General features: G+C 43.3%; 1 protein-coding gene across 2 annotated transcripts in view; it reads left to right on the forward strand.

Annotated features, from left to right (window-relative positions):
- The window catches only part of LOC115457834 (carbonic anhydrase 14-like), a 29,152-nt gene extending 15,967 nt beyond the window's left edge, over positions 1–13,185 (forward strand). For both annotated transcript variants that reach the window (XM_030187481.1, XM_030187479.1), the window contains exons 7-11: positions 5,799–5,956; positions 7,664–7,787; positions 9,416–9,439; positions 10,170–10,254; positions 10,664–13,185. In XM_030187481.1, coding sequence (XP_030043341.1) covers positions 5,799–5,956; positions 7,664–7,787; positions 9,416–9,439; positions 10,170–10,254; positions 10,664–10,754 — 482 coding nt within the window. In that variant the 3' untranslated portion in view covers positions 10,755–13,185. The remainder of the gene's footprint in view (positions 1–5,798; positions 5,957–7,663; positions 7,788–9,415; positions 9,440–10,169; positions 10,255–10,663) is intronic.
- The last annotated feature ends 1 nt before the right edge of the window (position 13,186 follows it).

Genomic DNA, 13,186 nt, shown 5'->3' on the forward strand with positions numbered 1-13,186 from the left:
TTATTGTGCATTATGGGACCTGAAGCATGGATTTCAATAGGTAGAATCAGAGACTACAAATCCAGTACTGTTTTAGGGGTGTAAGTTCAAAAGCAGGATTGACCAAAATGTCTCTCTCCTGGAACTAGGCACTTCAAAGCTCTGCAGTCCTATATCCCTGTTTTCCACAAGAGAAAACAAAGCAAAAAAAAAAAAAAAACCTTAGTTAGAGAGGGTGAGGGGTGAAGGCTTTGTTAAATAAACTCAGAAGGGAATATCCAGGTAAGCATGGTAAAATTGCCTGGCTATATAACAGTGGGCTTTGCTGTAAGGTTACGAACCAGATCCAGATTCATCATTCAAAATGGATTCAGCCCTGGGTTTACCCCACTGCATGCTGGGACTTCTACTATTGCTTTTCTTATGGCATGCAGTAGGGAAATCAGAACTACCAGTCCCTCCATGTAATGGGGTAAATCCAGGACTGATGAATCTAGCTGCAATTGGCAGCCAAGCTGCCTGAGAAGTAAGAATGCTCACCAGCAGAAATATTGTTCTGATAAAATAAACACATCGAATCCCCCTACAGAACCATACTGCTCAATCCAAATAGGATACATTAATGCAAGATCAGCAGTAAGCAATTCAGTAGATATACTAGACTGGATTACCACAGACAATTTAGACCTCCTATTCATCACAGAAACCTGGTTCCACAGCCCTACAGACCCCGCCATTTTAGAGACATGCCCACCAGAATACAAAATCACCCACTGGACAAGATATGGAAAAAGAGGTGGCGGAATAGCTATCATTTACAAATCCGAGTTCACCATTGCAACCACTGGTGAATCCACCTCACCACAACTTGAAATTGCCTCGACAAGAATTAATCATCCAAACCTACTAGAACACCTCAACGCTATTCTATTCTACAGGCCACCAGGAAAGTGGCAAGATGCCCAAACACAACTTATGGACTTCATCTCAAACACATGTGGATCTGCCTCAAACATCCTCATAATAGGAGATATCAACCTACACCTTGAAGACGACACCTCAACAGGAACACGAGAATGCAAAGAATTTCTAAAACTTTGGGATCTACATGCACCTAACCCTCAACCAACACACATAAAAGGACACACACTAGACATTATTACACACAAATTCGACCCAGACTCAACTATTCTAGTCACTGACACAAGATGGACACCCACACTATGGTCAGACCACAATAAAGCACAGTCTCCCTTCACTGGCGAAAAATACACAGAAGCGCAATCAACAAACATGAGCGAACAACAACATACACCACGAGAGGAAAAATAGACCCCACAACATTCTGGCAGCAGATCTACCAAAATGAATGGTCAACAAATCCAGACACCATCCAATTCCTCCAAGAATGGGACGATATATGTAAAATAACATTAGACAAAATCGCCCCTATCCACTTAGGAAAAAATCAAATCCATGGTTCACTGAAGAGCTGAAAAAACTCAAAACACAAGTTAGGAAACTAGAACGCGCATGGAACAAAAAGAAGGATGAACAAACACTAAATGCCTGGAAACTACTTTGGAGGAAATACAAATACACCATAAAACAGACTGAAAGACTACACTACAAGACAATGATTGGACCAAACTACAAAGACACACACAAATTCTTCTACCTTGTGAACAAATTGCTAGACACCACACCAGTTAGAGGTACGTCTGGCGAAGGCGCAAGCGGAAGAACAAATGGCTAGAAATGTACGGAGGGGAGACAAAAACTTCTTCAGGTATATTAGTGAAAGGAGAAAGACTAAAAAGAGGATTGTGAGACTAAAAGATGCAGCAAAACGCTATGTAGAAAATGATGAAGAAAAAGCCAATTTGCTAAATAGATACTTTTGTTCTGTTTTCACTGAAGAAAATCCTGGGGAAGGACCGAGAGGGACTGGCAAAAGTACACCTGAGAATGAAGTGGATAGAGCACCATTCACGGAAGACAGTGTGTATGAACAACTTGGAAAGCTGAAGGTGGACAAAGCCATGGGGCCGGACGGGATCCACCCCAGAATACTGAGGGAGCTCAGAGAGGTTCTGGCGGGTCCTCTTAAAGATTTGTTTAATAAATCCTTGGAGACGGGAGAGGTTCCGAGGGATTGGAGAACGGCGGAGGTGGTCCCTCTTCACAAAAGTGGTGATAGGGAAGAAGCTGGAAACTACAGGCCGGTAAGCCTCACTTCGGTTATTGGAAAAGTAATGGAAGCCATGCTGAAGGAAAGGATAGTGAATTTCTTGGAAGCCAATAAGTTGCAAGATCCGAGACAACATGGTTTCACCAAAGGGAAACCGTGCCAAACGAATCTCATTGAATTCTTTGACTGGGTGACAGGAGAATTAAATCAAGGACGTGCTATGGACGTCATCTACTTAGATTTCAGCAAGGCGTTTGACACAGTTCCCCACAGGAGGCTCTTGAATAAACTAGAAGGGCTGAAGATAGGACCCGAAGTGGTGAACTGGATTAGGAACTGGTTGACGGGCAGACGCCAGAGGGTGGTGGTAAATGGAGTTCGCTCGGAGGAGGGAAAGGTGAGTAGTGGAGTGCCTCAGGGATCGGTGCTGGGGCCCATTCTGTTCAATATATTTGTGAGTGACATTGCCGAAGGGTTACAAGGTAAAGTTTGCCTTTTTGCGGATGACACCAAGATTTACAACAGAGTGGACACCCCGGAGGGAGTGGAAAACATGAAAAAAGATCTGAAGAAGCTGGAAGAATGGTCTAAAGTTTGGCAATTAAAATTCAATGCGAAGAAATGCAAAGTGATGCACTTAGGGAGTAGAAATCCAAGGGAGGCGTATGTGTTAGGTGGGGAGAGCCTGAAAGACACGGACGGGGAGAGGGATCTTGGGGTGATAGTATCTGAGGACCTGAAGGCGATGAAACTGTGCGACAAGGCGGTGGCCGTAGCGAGAAGGTTGCTAGGCTGTATAGAGAGAGGTGTGACCAGCAGAAGAAAGGAGGTTTTAATGCCCCTGTATAAGACGTTGGTGAGGCCCCACCTGGAGTATTGTGTTCAGTTTTGGAGGCCGTACCTTGCGAAGGATGTTAAAAAAATGGAAGCGGTGCAAAGAAAAGCTACGAGGATGGTATGGGAGTTGCGTTCCAAGACGTATGAAGAGAGACTTGCTGACCTGAACATGTATACTCTGGAGGAAAGGAGGAACAGGGGTGATATGATACAGACGTTCAAATATTTGAAAGGTATTAATCCGCAAACGAATCTTTTCCGGAGATGGGAAGGCGTTAGAACGAGAGGACATGAAATGGGATTGAAGGGGGGCAGACTCAGGAAAGATGTCAGGAAGTATTTCTTCACGGAGAGGGTGGTGAACGCTTGGAATGCCCTCCCGCGGGAGGTGGTGGAGATGAAAACGGTAACGGAATTCAAACATGCGTGGGATAGGCATAAAGGAATCCTGTGCAGAAGGAATGGATCCACAGAAGCTTAGCTGAAATTGGGTGGCGGGGGGAAGAGGGGTTGGTGGTTGAGAGGCTAGGATAGGGGAGGGCAGACCTATACGGGGTCTGTGCCAGAGCCGGTGATGGGAGGCGGGACTGGTGGTTGGGAGGCGGGAAATACTGCTGGACAGACTTATACGATCTGTGACCTGAAAAAGACAGGTACAAATCAAGGTAAGGTATACACATATGAGTTTATCGTGGGCAGACTAGATGGACCGTGCAGTTCTTTTTCTGCCGTCATCTACTATGTTACTATGTTACTATCAGAAATCCTCATCTCTGAAACACTCAAAAGATTCGCCAAATCCTACTGCAAACTAGACATATGCCCAAACAACCTCATGAAATCAGCCCCTCAACAATTCACAACAGACCTAACGAACCATGTCAACTCCATGCTACAAAGCGGACTTTTCCCAAAAGAAAAAGGAAATATTCTACTCACCCCAACACCCAAAGACGCAAAGAAAAGTGCAAGTGAAATAACTAATTACAGACCAGTAGCATCCATACCACTAATAACCAAAATAACCGAAGGGATGGTAACAAAACAACTTACAAACTATCTAGACAAGTTCTCAATACTGCATGATGCCCAATCAGGATTCCGATCGAACCACAGCACCGAAACAGTACTAATTACACTAATGACTAAATGTAAACAAATGATTGCAACCGGCAACAATATACTCCTTCTACAATTTGACATGTCAAGTGCCTGTGACATGGTTGACCATGGAATCCTACTACATATACTTGAATACTTTGGCATCGGAGGCAATGTCCTAAACTGGTTCAAGGGGTTCTTAACCTTACGCTCATACCAGGTCACATCAAATTCAACTACGTCTGCAGCATGGACACCAGAATGTGGAGTACCGCAAGGATCACCCCTCTCACCAACTATCTTCAACCTAATGATGACACCCCTGGCAAAACTTCTAGCAAGCCATAACCTTAACCCACATATATACGCTGACGATGTAACAATATATATCCCTTTCAAACAAGACATTAAAGAAATCTACAATTAAATTAACCAAAGCTTACACATCATGAACACCTGGGCAGATGCATTTCGTTTGAAACTGAATGCAGAAAAAACTCAATGCCTGATACTTACCTCCCAATACAACACGAATGAATTCACCGCTATAAACACACCAAAACTAAATCTTCTAATTTCAGAAACTTTAAAAATCCTTGGAGTCACTATTGATCGCCACCTAACACTCGAAAATCACGCAAACAACACAACCAAAAAGATGTTTTACAGCATGTGGAAACTGAAAAGAATAAGACCATTCTTCTCAAGATCCGTCTTCCGCAGCCTAGTGCAATCACTCGTACTTAGCCATTTGGATTACTGCAACTCACTATACGCAGGTTGTAAACAGCAAATACTAAAGAAACTTCAAACAGCCCAGAACACAGCTGCCAGACTCATTTTCGGGAAACCAAAATACGAAAGCGTGAAACCCTTACGAGAGAAGCTACACTGGCTCCCACTCAAGGAACGCATCACTTTTAAAGTATGCACACTAGTCCACAAAATCATTCACGGTGAAGCCTCAGCCTACATGTCTGACTTAATAGACCTACCACCCAGAAACACTAAAAGATCATCCCGAACTTTCCTTAACCTCCACTTCCCTAATTGCAAAGGCATCAAATACAAAGTGATGCACGCATCAACCTTTTCTTATATGAGCACGCAATTCTGGAACAAACTTCCACGTAACCTGAAGGCGACCTACGAGCTGACTGACTTCCGCAAACTATTGAAGACTCATCTCTTCAAAAAAATCTATCGAAAGGATCAAAACACATGAAGTTCATGCACACTGTTAGTAATACATCAATACATTCTCATCTGTACTCTCATTTTAACACACTTAAACCTTAATCTACAGGTAAAAATGCTATACCCGAACGTTTTCGCGTTATTGTTCTATAGTCCTATCAGAATCCGTTGTTCTTCCTTTGTTCTGTTCCATTGTACTATTCTCTTAACGATACGTAGACTCTGTTTTAAACTCAATGCCTAACAATGTAACCACAATCGAGCTGTAACAAATTGTACTTCCATCAATACAATGTATTGTAAGCCACACTGAGCCCGCAAATAGGTGGGAAAATGTGGGATACAAATGCAATAAAATAAATAAAATAAAATAAGGCCTAGAATGATTGAGAAATGCAGGTTTTGTTTCAGGGACCCCCCCCCCCCCTCCCAATAACCCTTTTCACAGATGCATCTTTGGAAGTATCAACCTTCGTTCTTTCCTGTACCCCAGGCCAGGAGGTCTCGATTCCATCCTTCAATGTGAGGAACCTGCTCCCCGATCAGCTGGACCAGTACTATCGCTACAGGGGCTCGCTGACCACACCACCTTGCTATGAAAGTGTACTGTGGACTGTCTTCAACCAGAAGGTGCAAATCGCAGAATCTCAGGTAGCCAAAAGTATCTGTCCTAATTCCCACGTGTCTGCTAAGCGTAATGTGTAAAATATTACGCACACATCTGATTCTCCTCTCCCCATGCCTTGAGTAACCACTCCAGCCTGTAATATCTACAGGAAGGGAGGGATTCATTTCTGCAGTTTAGAGTTGAATATTGTGTGTAGTTCTCTGCCCCATCCCCATCTCAAAAGGGATACAGTGCAAGGAAAAAAGGTTCAGAGAAAAATTAGAAAGAGATGGAAAACCTCCCATATGAAGACAGACTGAACAGGTGAGGGCTCTTCAGCTTGGAGAAAAGAAAACTCTCAGATGCAACAGTTCTGCACCTGCTGAAACAAGTAACTGTGCGTGCACTTTTGACAAATTACAATTTAGATGTAAATGACTCCGCAAATTATCATCCTGTCTCCTCACAGATGTTGAAAAAGTGAGCCTACTTAACTGCAAGACTTCCTTGAAGCAAATAACTTGTTAAATATATTTCAGTTTGACTTTAGACCTACATATTAATCGGAGACTCTCCTGATCTCTGTGTTTGAGTCCATCGAAGGGGGATTTGATAGAGGCACTGAATATTTCATGGTTACATTGGACATCTCTGCAGCTTTTGATACGGTTCTCCATGGGACAGTTTAAAAGCTCTGGGGACTGAGGGAAAAAGTTCTTACTTGGCTTATGTCTTTTTTTTTTCTACACAGAATTTATTGAGTTAAGATAGGAAATTAGTTTTCAGATTGGATGAGTTTACCCACAAGGGTATTCAACATTTACGGGTCCTATTTGTCAAATCTGTTGCTGTTTTGATGTACAGTTTAGACTTTATACAGATCTACAGTTGTTCTTTCCAATCACTGCATCAATCACAAAAGACCTACAATTTCTGATGATATGTCTTCAGGCAGTAAAAAATTTAGATTTATTATTATTTATAATTATAATCCACCTTTATCCAAGGCAGAGAGCAGAAGTATACAGATAAAAAAAAAAACCCCAGCATACAACACTAAAACTAACAAGTAGTATAAAATCTGTTTTACTCTTTGGGATCTTGTCAGGTACTTGTGACCTGGATTGGCCACTGTTGGAAACAGGATACTGGGCTTGATGGACCATCAGTCTGCCCCAGTATGGCGATGTTTATGTTCTTAAGCATGAATTCTAGTAGCGCAAGGCTGCAGTTAGATGTGAGCACCTACGCTAGTTCAATGGCTGGTGTAAATGCTCGTATCTGACTGCTGTCCATTAGGCGCGTAACTGGTCATATTTTAGAACTTGCACACATAAGTGCTAGACACATCCCTAACCCAGCCATGCCCCTGCCCTCTTGCTTTGCACCCTATGGAATTTGTAGAATACTAATGTCAGTTGCATATATAACTTGAAATTAGTGCCAATTAATGCTAATTCTAGCCAATAATTGGTTGCGTCAATTACTAGCTAAATTAACCATTAAGTTGCACACTAACTGGCAGTATTTTTATGACTTGCACATGCAAGTTTCTAGAATTGGGGTACATTACTGCTTTTGTCCTATAGCAATAGAAAAATGTTATTATTACCCAACTTGGCCACTGTCAGAGACAGGATGCTGGGCTTGATGGACCTTGGTCTGACGCAGCCTGGCTTACATTCTTATGCCATGTGAGTGAACTCGGGGGCCAAACCGCTTTCATATTCTTTCACATTTTTTCCCCACAGCTGATAAAACTGCAGCATGCTGTTTATTCCACAGGAGCCAATCCAGTCCCAGTTCCACTGCAAAATAATTTCCGGAACCTGCAGTCACTGAACAACAGACTAGTGTACAGTTCCTTCCCCGTGGGTAAGCACAGGGCAGTGTAAATAGGACTCTGCCCAGACTGGCTTGTCCTGGTCACACTACACCCTCTGGTGGTCATACTGTGTCTTGACAGTTTCTGTTTTCTTATCGAGTTTGGATACAGTAATGTGATAGCTGTGGTTGTCCACTTTAAAAGTTAACAATAATAATAATAATTAAAAAAGAAAATATTAGGTAATACCTTAATTGGTTTTTCACTAGCGTTTGGAGGAAAAGTCCATTGTCTGCTATTGAGACACTCATGGGAAGCAACTACTTGCCCTGGGATTTGTAGGATGGAGTGTTGCCACGATTTGGGTTTCTGTCAGGTACTTGTGACCTGGCTTGGCCACTGTTTGGAAAACAGGATACTGGGCTAGAATGACCATTGGTCAGACCCAGTATGGCTACTCATGTTCTAACCTCCAAAAGCTAGTAAAAAATGTATTTATCCAATAAAAATGAACCTTATATTCCTTTTATTAATTAACCTTTGGTATTTGGGAATAGGTGAAACATGAAAGCACAGAACTGAAGGGCAGATAATGGTTGTAAGGTCCACCCTGGTCCAGGCTTCATACAGGTCCTCATATCTCAGGCTCTCCTGCACTTATCCCGAGTGTTTTCAGGTTGTTACCGTGATAGACTCCGCCGTCTTTTCTCAGAGCTCTTCCACACATCCACCACCATTGGAAGGAAGGCACATTTTCTAATGTTACTACCAAGTCTAGCCCTGCGGGACCTCATCATGTCACCTCATTCTAGAAATCTCCTTCTTAGGCATTCAGATACCCCAAACTGATAAATTAATGCACATCATATCCTCCTGCCTCTCCTTTCTACATAAGCACTAACAGGCACTTAACGTGGGCAGTAACTTGCCAATTAGAGCCCGCTAACTGCACATTTAAAATATTTTTTTAGGAGGGAGTAAGTCATGGGCAGGGAATGGGTGTGTTAACCAGCTAGCATATTTGCATTAGTGCATACTAACTGATAAACACAGGATTAACATGGCTGCACTTAAAAGAAGCAGTAAGGGCTCCTGAATTAACTTTTTTAAGGTAACATACACTAACACGAACAGTATTGAATGACCTGAAAAAAAAAAAAAAAAGTCTACTGCCATGTTAGAAATGGGTTCAGCATGCAGTAACATCCCACGTTAAAATTGCTAAACTCATATACTCTAACAGGACAAACTCCAGCATCAAACAGACAGGGACGTCACTGCAGCTCTTGAAAATCTTTTTCTCTCAGCAGCACCAGACAGATATGCCAGGTAGAAGATTCTGCTGTAGGAAGGGAGAGAGACAGGTAGAAAGATGTCAGAAAGAACAGAAGGCCTTTTATTTGTCTGGGAATAAAAACCACTGAAAATGTAAACCTGATCTTACTTTTGTTTTTTAAGAAACTGTGGAACATCTGAGTACAGTTTGATGTAAACAGTGTTACATAGGCTCATGGCAGTGTACACCCCCCCCCCCCCCCCCCCTTGCAGCATGGCCCTCCATTGCTCTGTAACACTTCTGGACCTCTCCTGGCCACTCTAGATACATTATACACCAGCTGGCTCTGTAACATGAATGTACCGCACAGGAAGTAGTAATTCTCTGTTTGGTTGTTTCCAGGTGCCCTCTGTGTGTACTCTGCAGGTAAGTGAGCACATATATGTTCAATTCTGGTCGCCGCATCTCAAAAAAGATATAGTGGAATTAGAAAAGGTGAAGAGAAGGGCGTCAAAAATGATAAAGGGGATGGGCCAACGTCCCTATGAGGAAAGGCTAAATCGGCTCGGGCTCTTCAGCCTGGAGAAAAGGCGGCTGAGGGGAGATATGATAGAGGTCTATAAAATAATGAGTGGAGTTGAACGGGTAGATGTGAAGCGTCTGTTTATGCTTTCCAAAAAATACTAGGAGTAGGGGGCATGCGATGAAGCTAAAGTAGTACATTTAAAACAAATCGGAGGAAAATTTTCTTCACTCAACGTGTAATTAAACTCTGGAATTCGCTGCTGGAAAATGTGGTAAAGGCGGTTAGCTTAGCAGAGTTTTAAAAAGGTTTGGACGGCTTCCTAAAGAAAAAGTCCATAGACCATTATTAAATTGGGGAAAATCCACTATTTCTGGGATAAGCAGTATAAAATGTTTAGTACTTTTTGGGAATCTTGCCAGGTATTTGTGACCTGGATTGGTCACTGTTGGAAACAGGATGCTGGGCTTGATGGACCTTTGGTCTGTCCCAGTATGGCAATACTTATGTACTTATGACAATGGTAAGCTGAAACTTCAGATCCCTGCATGCACCAGGGTAGGACTGACTTGTATTTCACTACAGCTAGCTCGTAATGCTTCCTAAATGCCTAATTTTCCTCTCTGGAAACAGGTGAAATTGTTGCTATTGCCTCTGGGACTACACTGGGCCTGCTGGGACTAAGCCTTAGCATTTACTTCCTTCTTAAGAGGATCCGGTGAGTCTCTCTTGATTCAGTGAGTTCATTTCCAACAAGGTGATTCCTCCCTTTTGCTCAGTCTGGTGATAGCGTTAAGAGACAGACAGGAAGCCTGGAAAATAAGGTGGCCTCACCCTTCGAAGGGAACAAAAGCAAGAGGGAAAGGTGAAGGCCAGGTGGGAAGGAGTAAGCAGAAAGGCTAAGAGTGACCGTTCCATGCTGAGAGGCAGTGGAAAGGAGAGAGAGAGTGAGACCAGCTCAGATATTACTCCTCTGCAAGACTGTTGGGATTCCTGCCGCGTTTCCTTCCTCTCTCGTCTTTACCTTCTGTTCCTCTCACATTGCCTAAACCCTGTTCTTTCTAAATGATTACAGCAGCCTGAGACCTTCCTTCAGATACCAATCTTTCTTCTGCTCTTCTTGCTAGTGCACAGAGGAAGGACAATGTCGTGGTCTTCAAGTCCTCTCCTGGTGCCCCTGAGATGAGCAACCTTGCCTCAGACACACAGCAGCCCTGAATTCCTCCACACCCTGAAGACCCTTCACTGCAAAAGGTGGAGGACCTTCTAGACACAAATGGACACAGGCAAAGAAACTTTGAGGAGGAAGGAGGGCGACTGAGCACTTCTGAAACAGCAGGTCCTACCTTCTGGGGACAGGTTACTCCAGTCCTGTTTTTATTCCATCTCCACTGCACTTACTTGGGTGCGAGTGTGAAGGCTCTGCCCCCTTTTCCCCCACTCAACCACCACACACTTTCCCCCAGAAGAGTAGGGAAACTGCCCTAGAGAGGAATGCAGCACAGGGTGCAGTTACCCCACCATCCTACACTATGCTTGAGAGCCAGCAGGAATACTACACCCTGCTCAGGACCTCCTTACCCAGATCCCACTCCCTCACAGCTTGAAAAAGCCACTAAATAAATCTGCCAGCTCTGTGCCTTTAGCCTGGCCACTGTCAATCTTTCCTACAGCATCCCCTGGCTTCTCTTGCTCACACTAGTCTCCCACCCTCGAGAACACTCGGGTAGTCCCAGAGAGCTGGATCAATCTTATGGCACGGGGTTTGGGGTTCTCCTCCAATTATTTGGAAACTGTTCTCTGTCATTCAAGATCCTTGAAATAAAAAATAGCCCATGCTGGCCAGTTCTGTGCGCTGTAGGGTGTCCCATCTTTGGGCTCACTCTTGTTAAATCCTATTATAGAGCTTCATGTTCGTTATTCTTGGCAGAAAACTCAGATTTGTTGAACAGTAAATCCTCAGCACTGCTCCTAAATCAGAGTTCCCAGGCTAACAGATGAAGCTAGAAGCCCAACGGACCACAGAACGGAGTCTGAGCACATTTGTTTTGTTTTTGGAGTCTGAGCACAGAGCGCGCTGATTGGCAGGCTGATGACGTGGTTCTTGGCTCTGCTCTTTTGGGCAAATCCTGCAGGTTTCGATACTGGGAGGGTTTAGACCATCTGTTTTTAATGCAATCTGGCCCCCTAAGAGCATCTGTGACACACAGAGCAGTCCCTTACAAGGACCAATCCTACCCACAGAAGGGGCTGTCATTCAGACCACAGGAAGCAGCCCAGCTATCTTCCTCAGTCAGTGGTGAGCCTGGATATTCAATGCCGGGCTGTTTCTGGTGACCAGCGTTGAATATCCGGTTTATTTTTGGCTGTCTCTCAATATTCAGTGCTGGCCGGCTAAGTTCATAGCGGCCAAAGACAGGCCTACTATTTATGCAGCTCCATTTGGCCGCAAAACTTAGCTGGCCAGTGTTTTGAATATTCGCAGCTAGCAGGTTAAGTGATATTTAACTGGCCAGGAGCCGTTTTTCCACAGGAGAGATCCAGTGTAAAAGCAATAGCTATTTAAAAGAGTTCATCACATCATAGTCCATTTTAAACCACAAAACACAGGCCTCACAAGGTTAGATGGAATCAGCAATTCAGCCATACTTAGTTCCCGGACAGAGCTGGCGGGTTAACTATTTGTTCTAGTGCATTGAATATCGACCCCTAGCACATGATGAAAGTAAAATGATTTGTGCTCCAGCAATAAAAAAAAAATGTATCTTTAAGTAACATTTCAGCGTTCACCCAACCTGAAAAATAGAATCCGTATATTTTTGTATGTTGTCTTGTAACCACTAAGCAAACGGACAGGACAAAGAGTTTATTTTGTTGAACAAATGTGGGCTGACTGAAGTAGAATTCAGATCCAGGCTGGCTCCTCACAGAGACCTGGAGCATCAGCATCAACTCCTGTTTCAGCTAAACCACCAGAAGCCAGATGTACATCCCTCCTCTGTACATCAAAGTCACAGCTCTGATGCTGTTACAAGCAGGAAGCACACAGCCTAGCATTCACAAGATAGATTCGCCAAGGGTAAAAGACGTGATTTCAAGCAAAAACAAGCTGGAAGACAGGATAGAAACAAAGACAGCACCTGCACCCCTCCCTTCTCTTCAGGGGGACTTTTAGCAGTACAGATACCCAAAACATGTTTTCCTCAGTAGCAGTGATTTCTCCCTACTCACCCTGGGCCTCTCACACAGAACCCTGTACCACATACAAACACTGCCACTTCCTACATGCATGCCCAAAGATTTTACCCAGATCATTTCTGGAAGACCATTGCAGAATGAAAATTGCATATGAACTGCAGGATGTGTTCCTCCTCTAGGTACCGAAAAACACAGCCCAAAGTTTCTAGTCCACCTTTTTTTTTTTTGTTGTTAAACTTTGGCTAACAATGATGTTATATTCTAAAGGAAGAAAGCAACTGGAGGAAAGGATCAGTTCCATACTTAAGCACCAATAAATTACTACGGTTAATTCTCTGTAAGGAAAGATATATTTAATGATTTCTAGAACATACAGCAGATTTTTCAATTATCTAAATAATAAAGTTAAGAAAATGTCAACATTTAAACAAGTAAAAATACTCTGATCACAA

The sequence above is a fragment of the Microcaecilia unicolor genome, chromosome 14, assembly GCF_901765095.1.
Source record: "Microcaecilia unicolor chromosome 14, aMicUni1.1, whole genome shotgun sequence".
Lineage (NCBI taxonomy): Eukaryota > Metazoa > Chordata > Amphibia > Gymnophiona > Siphonopidae > Microcaecilia > Microcaecilia unicolor.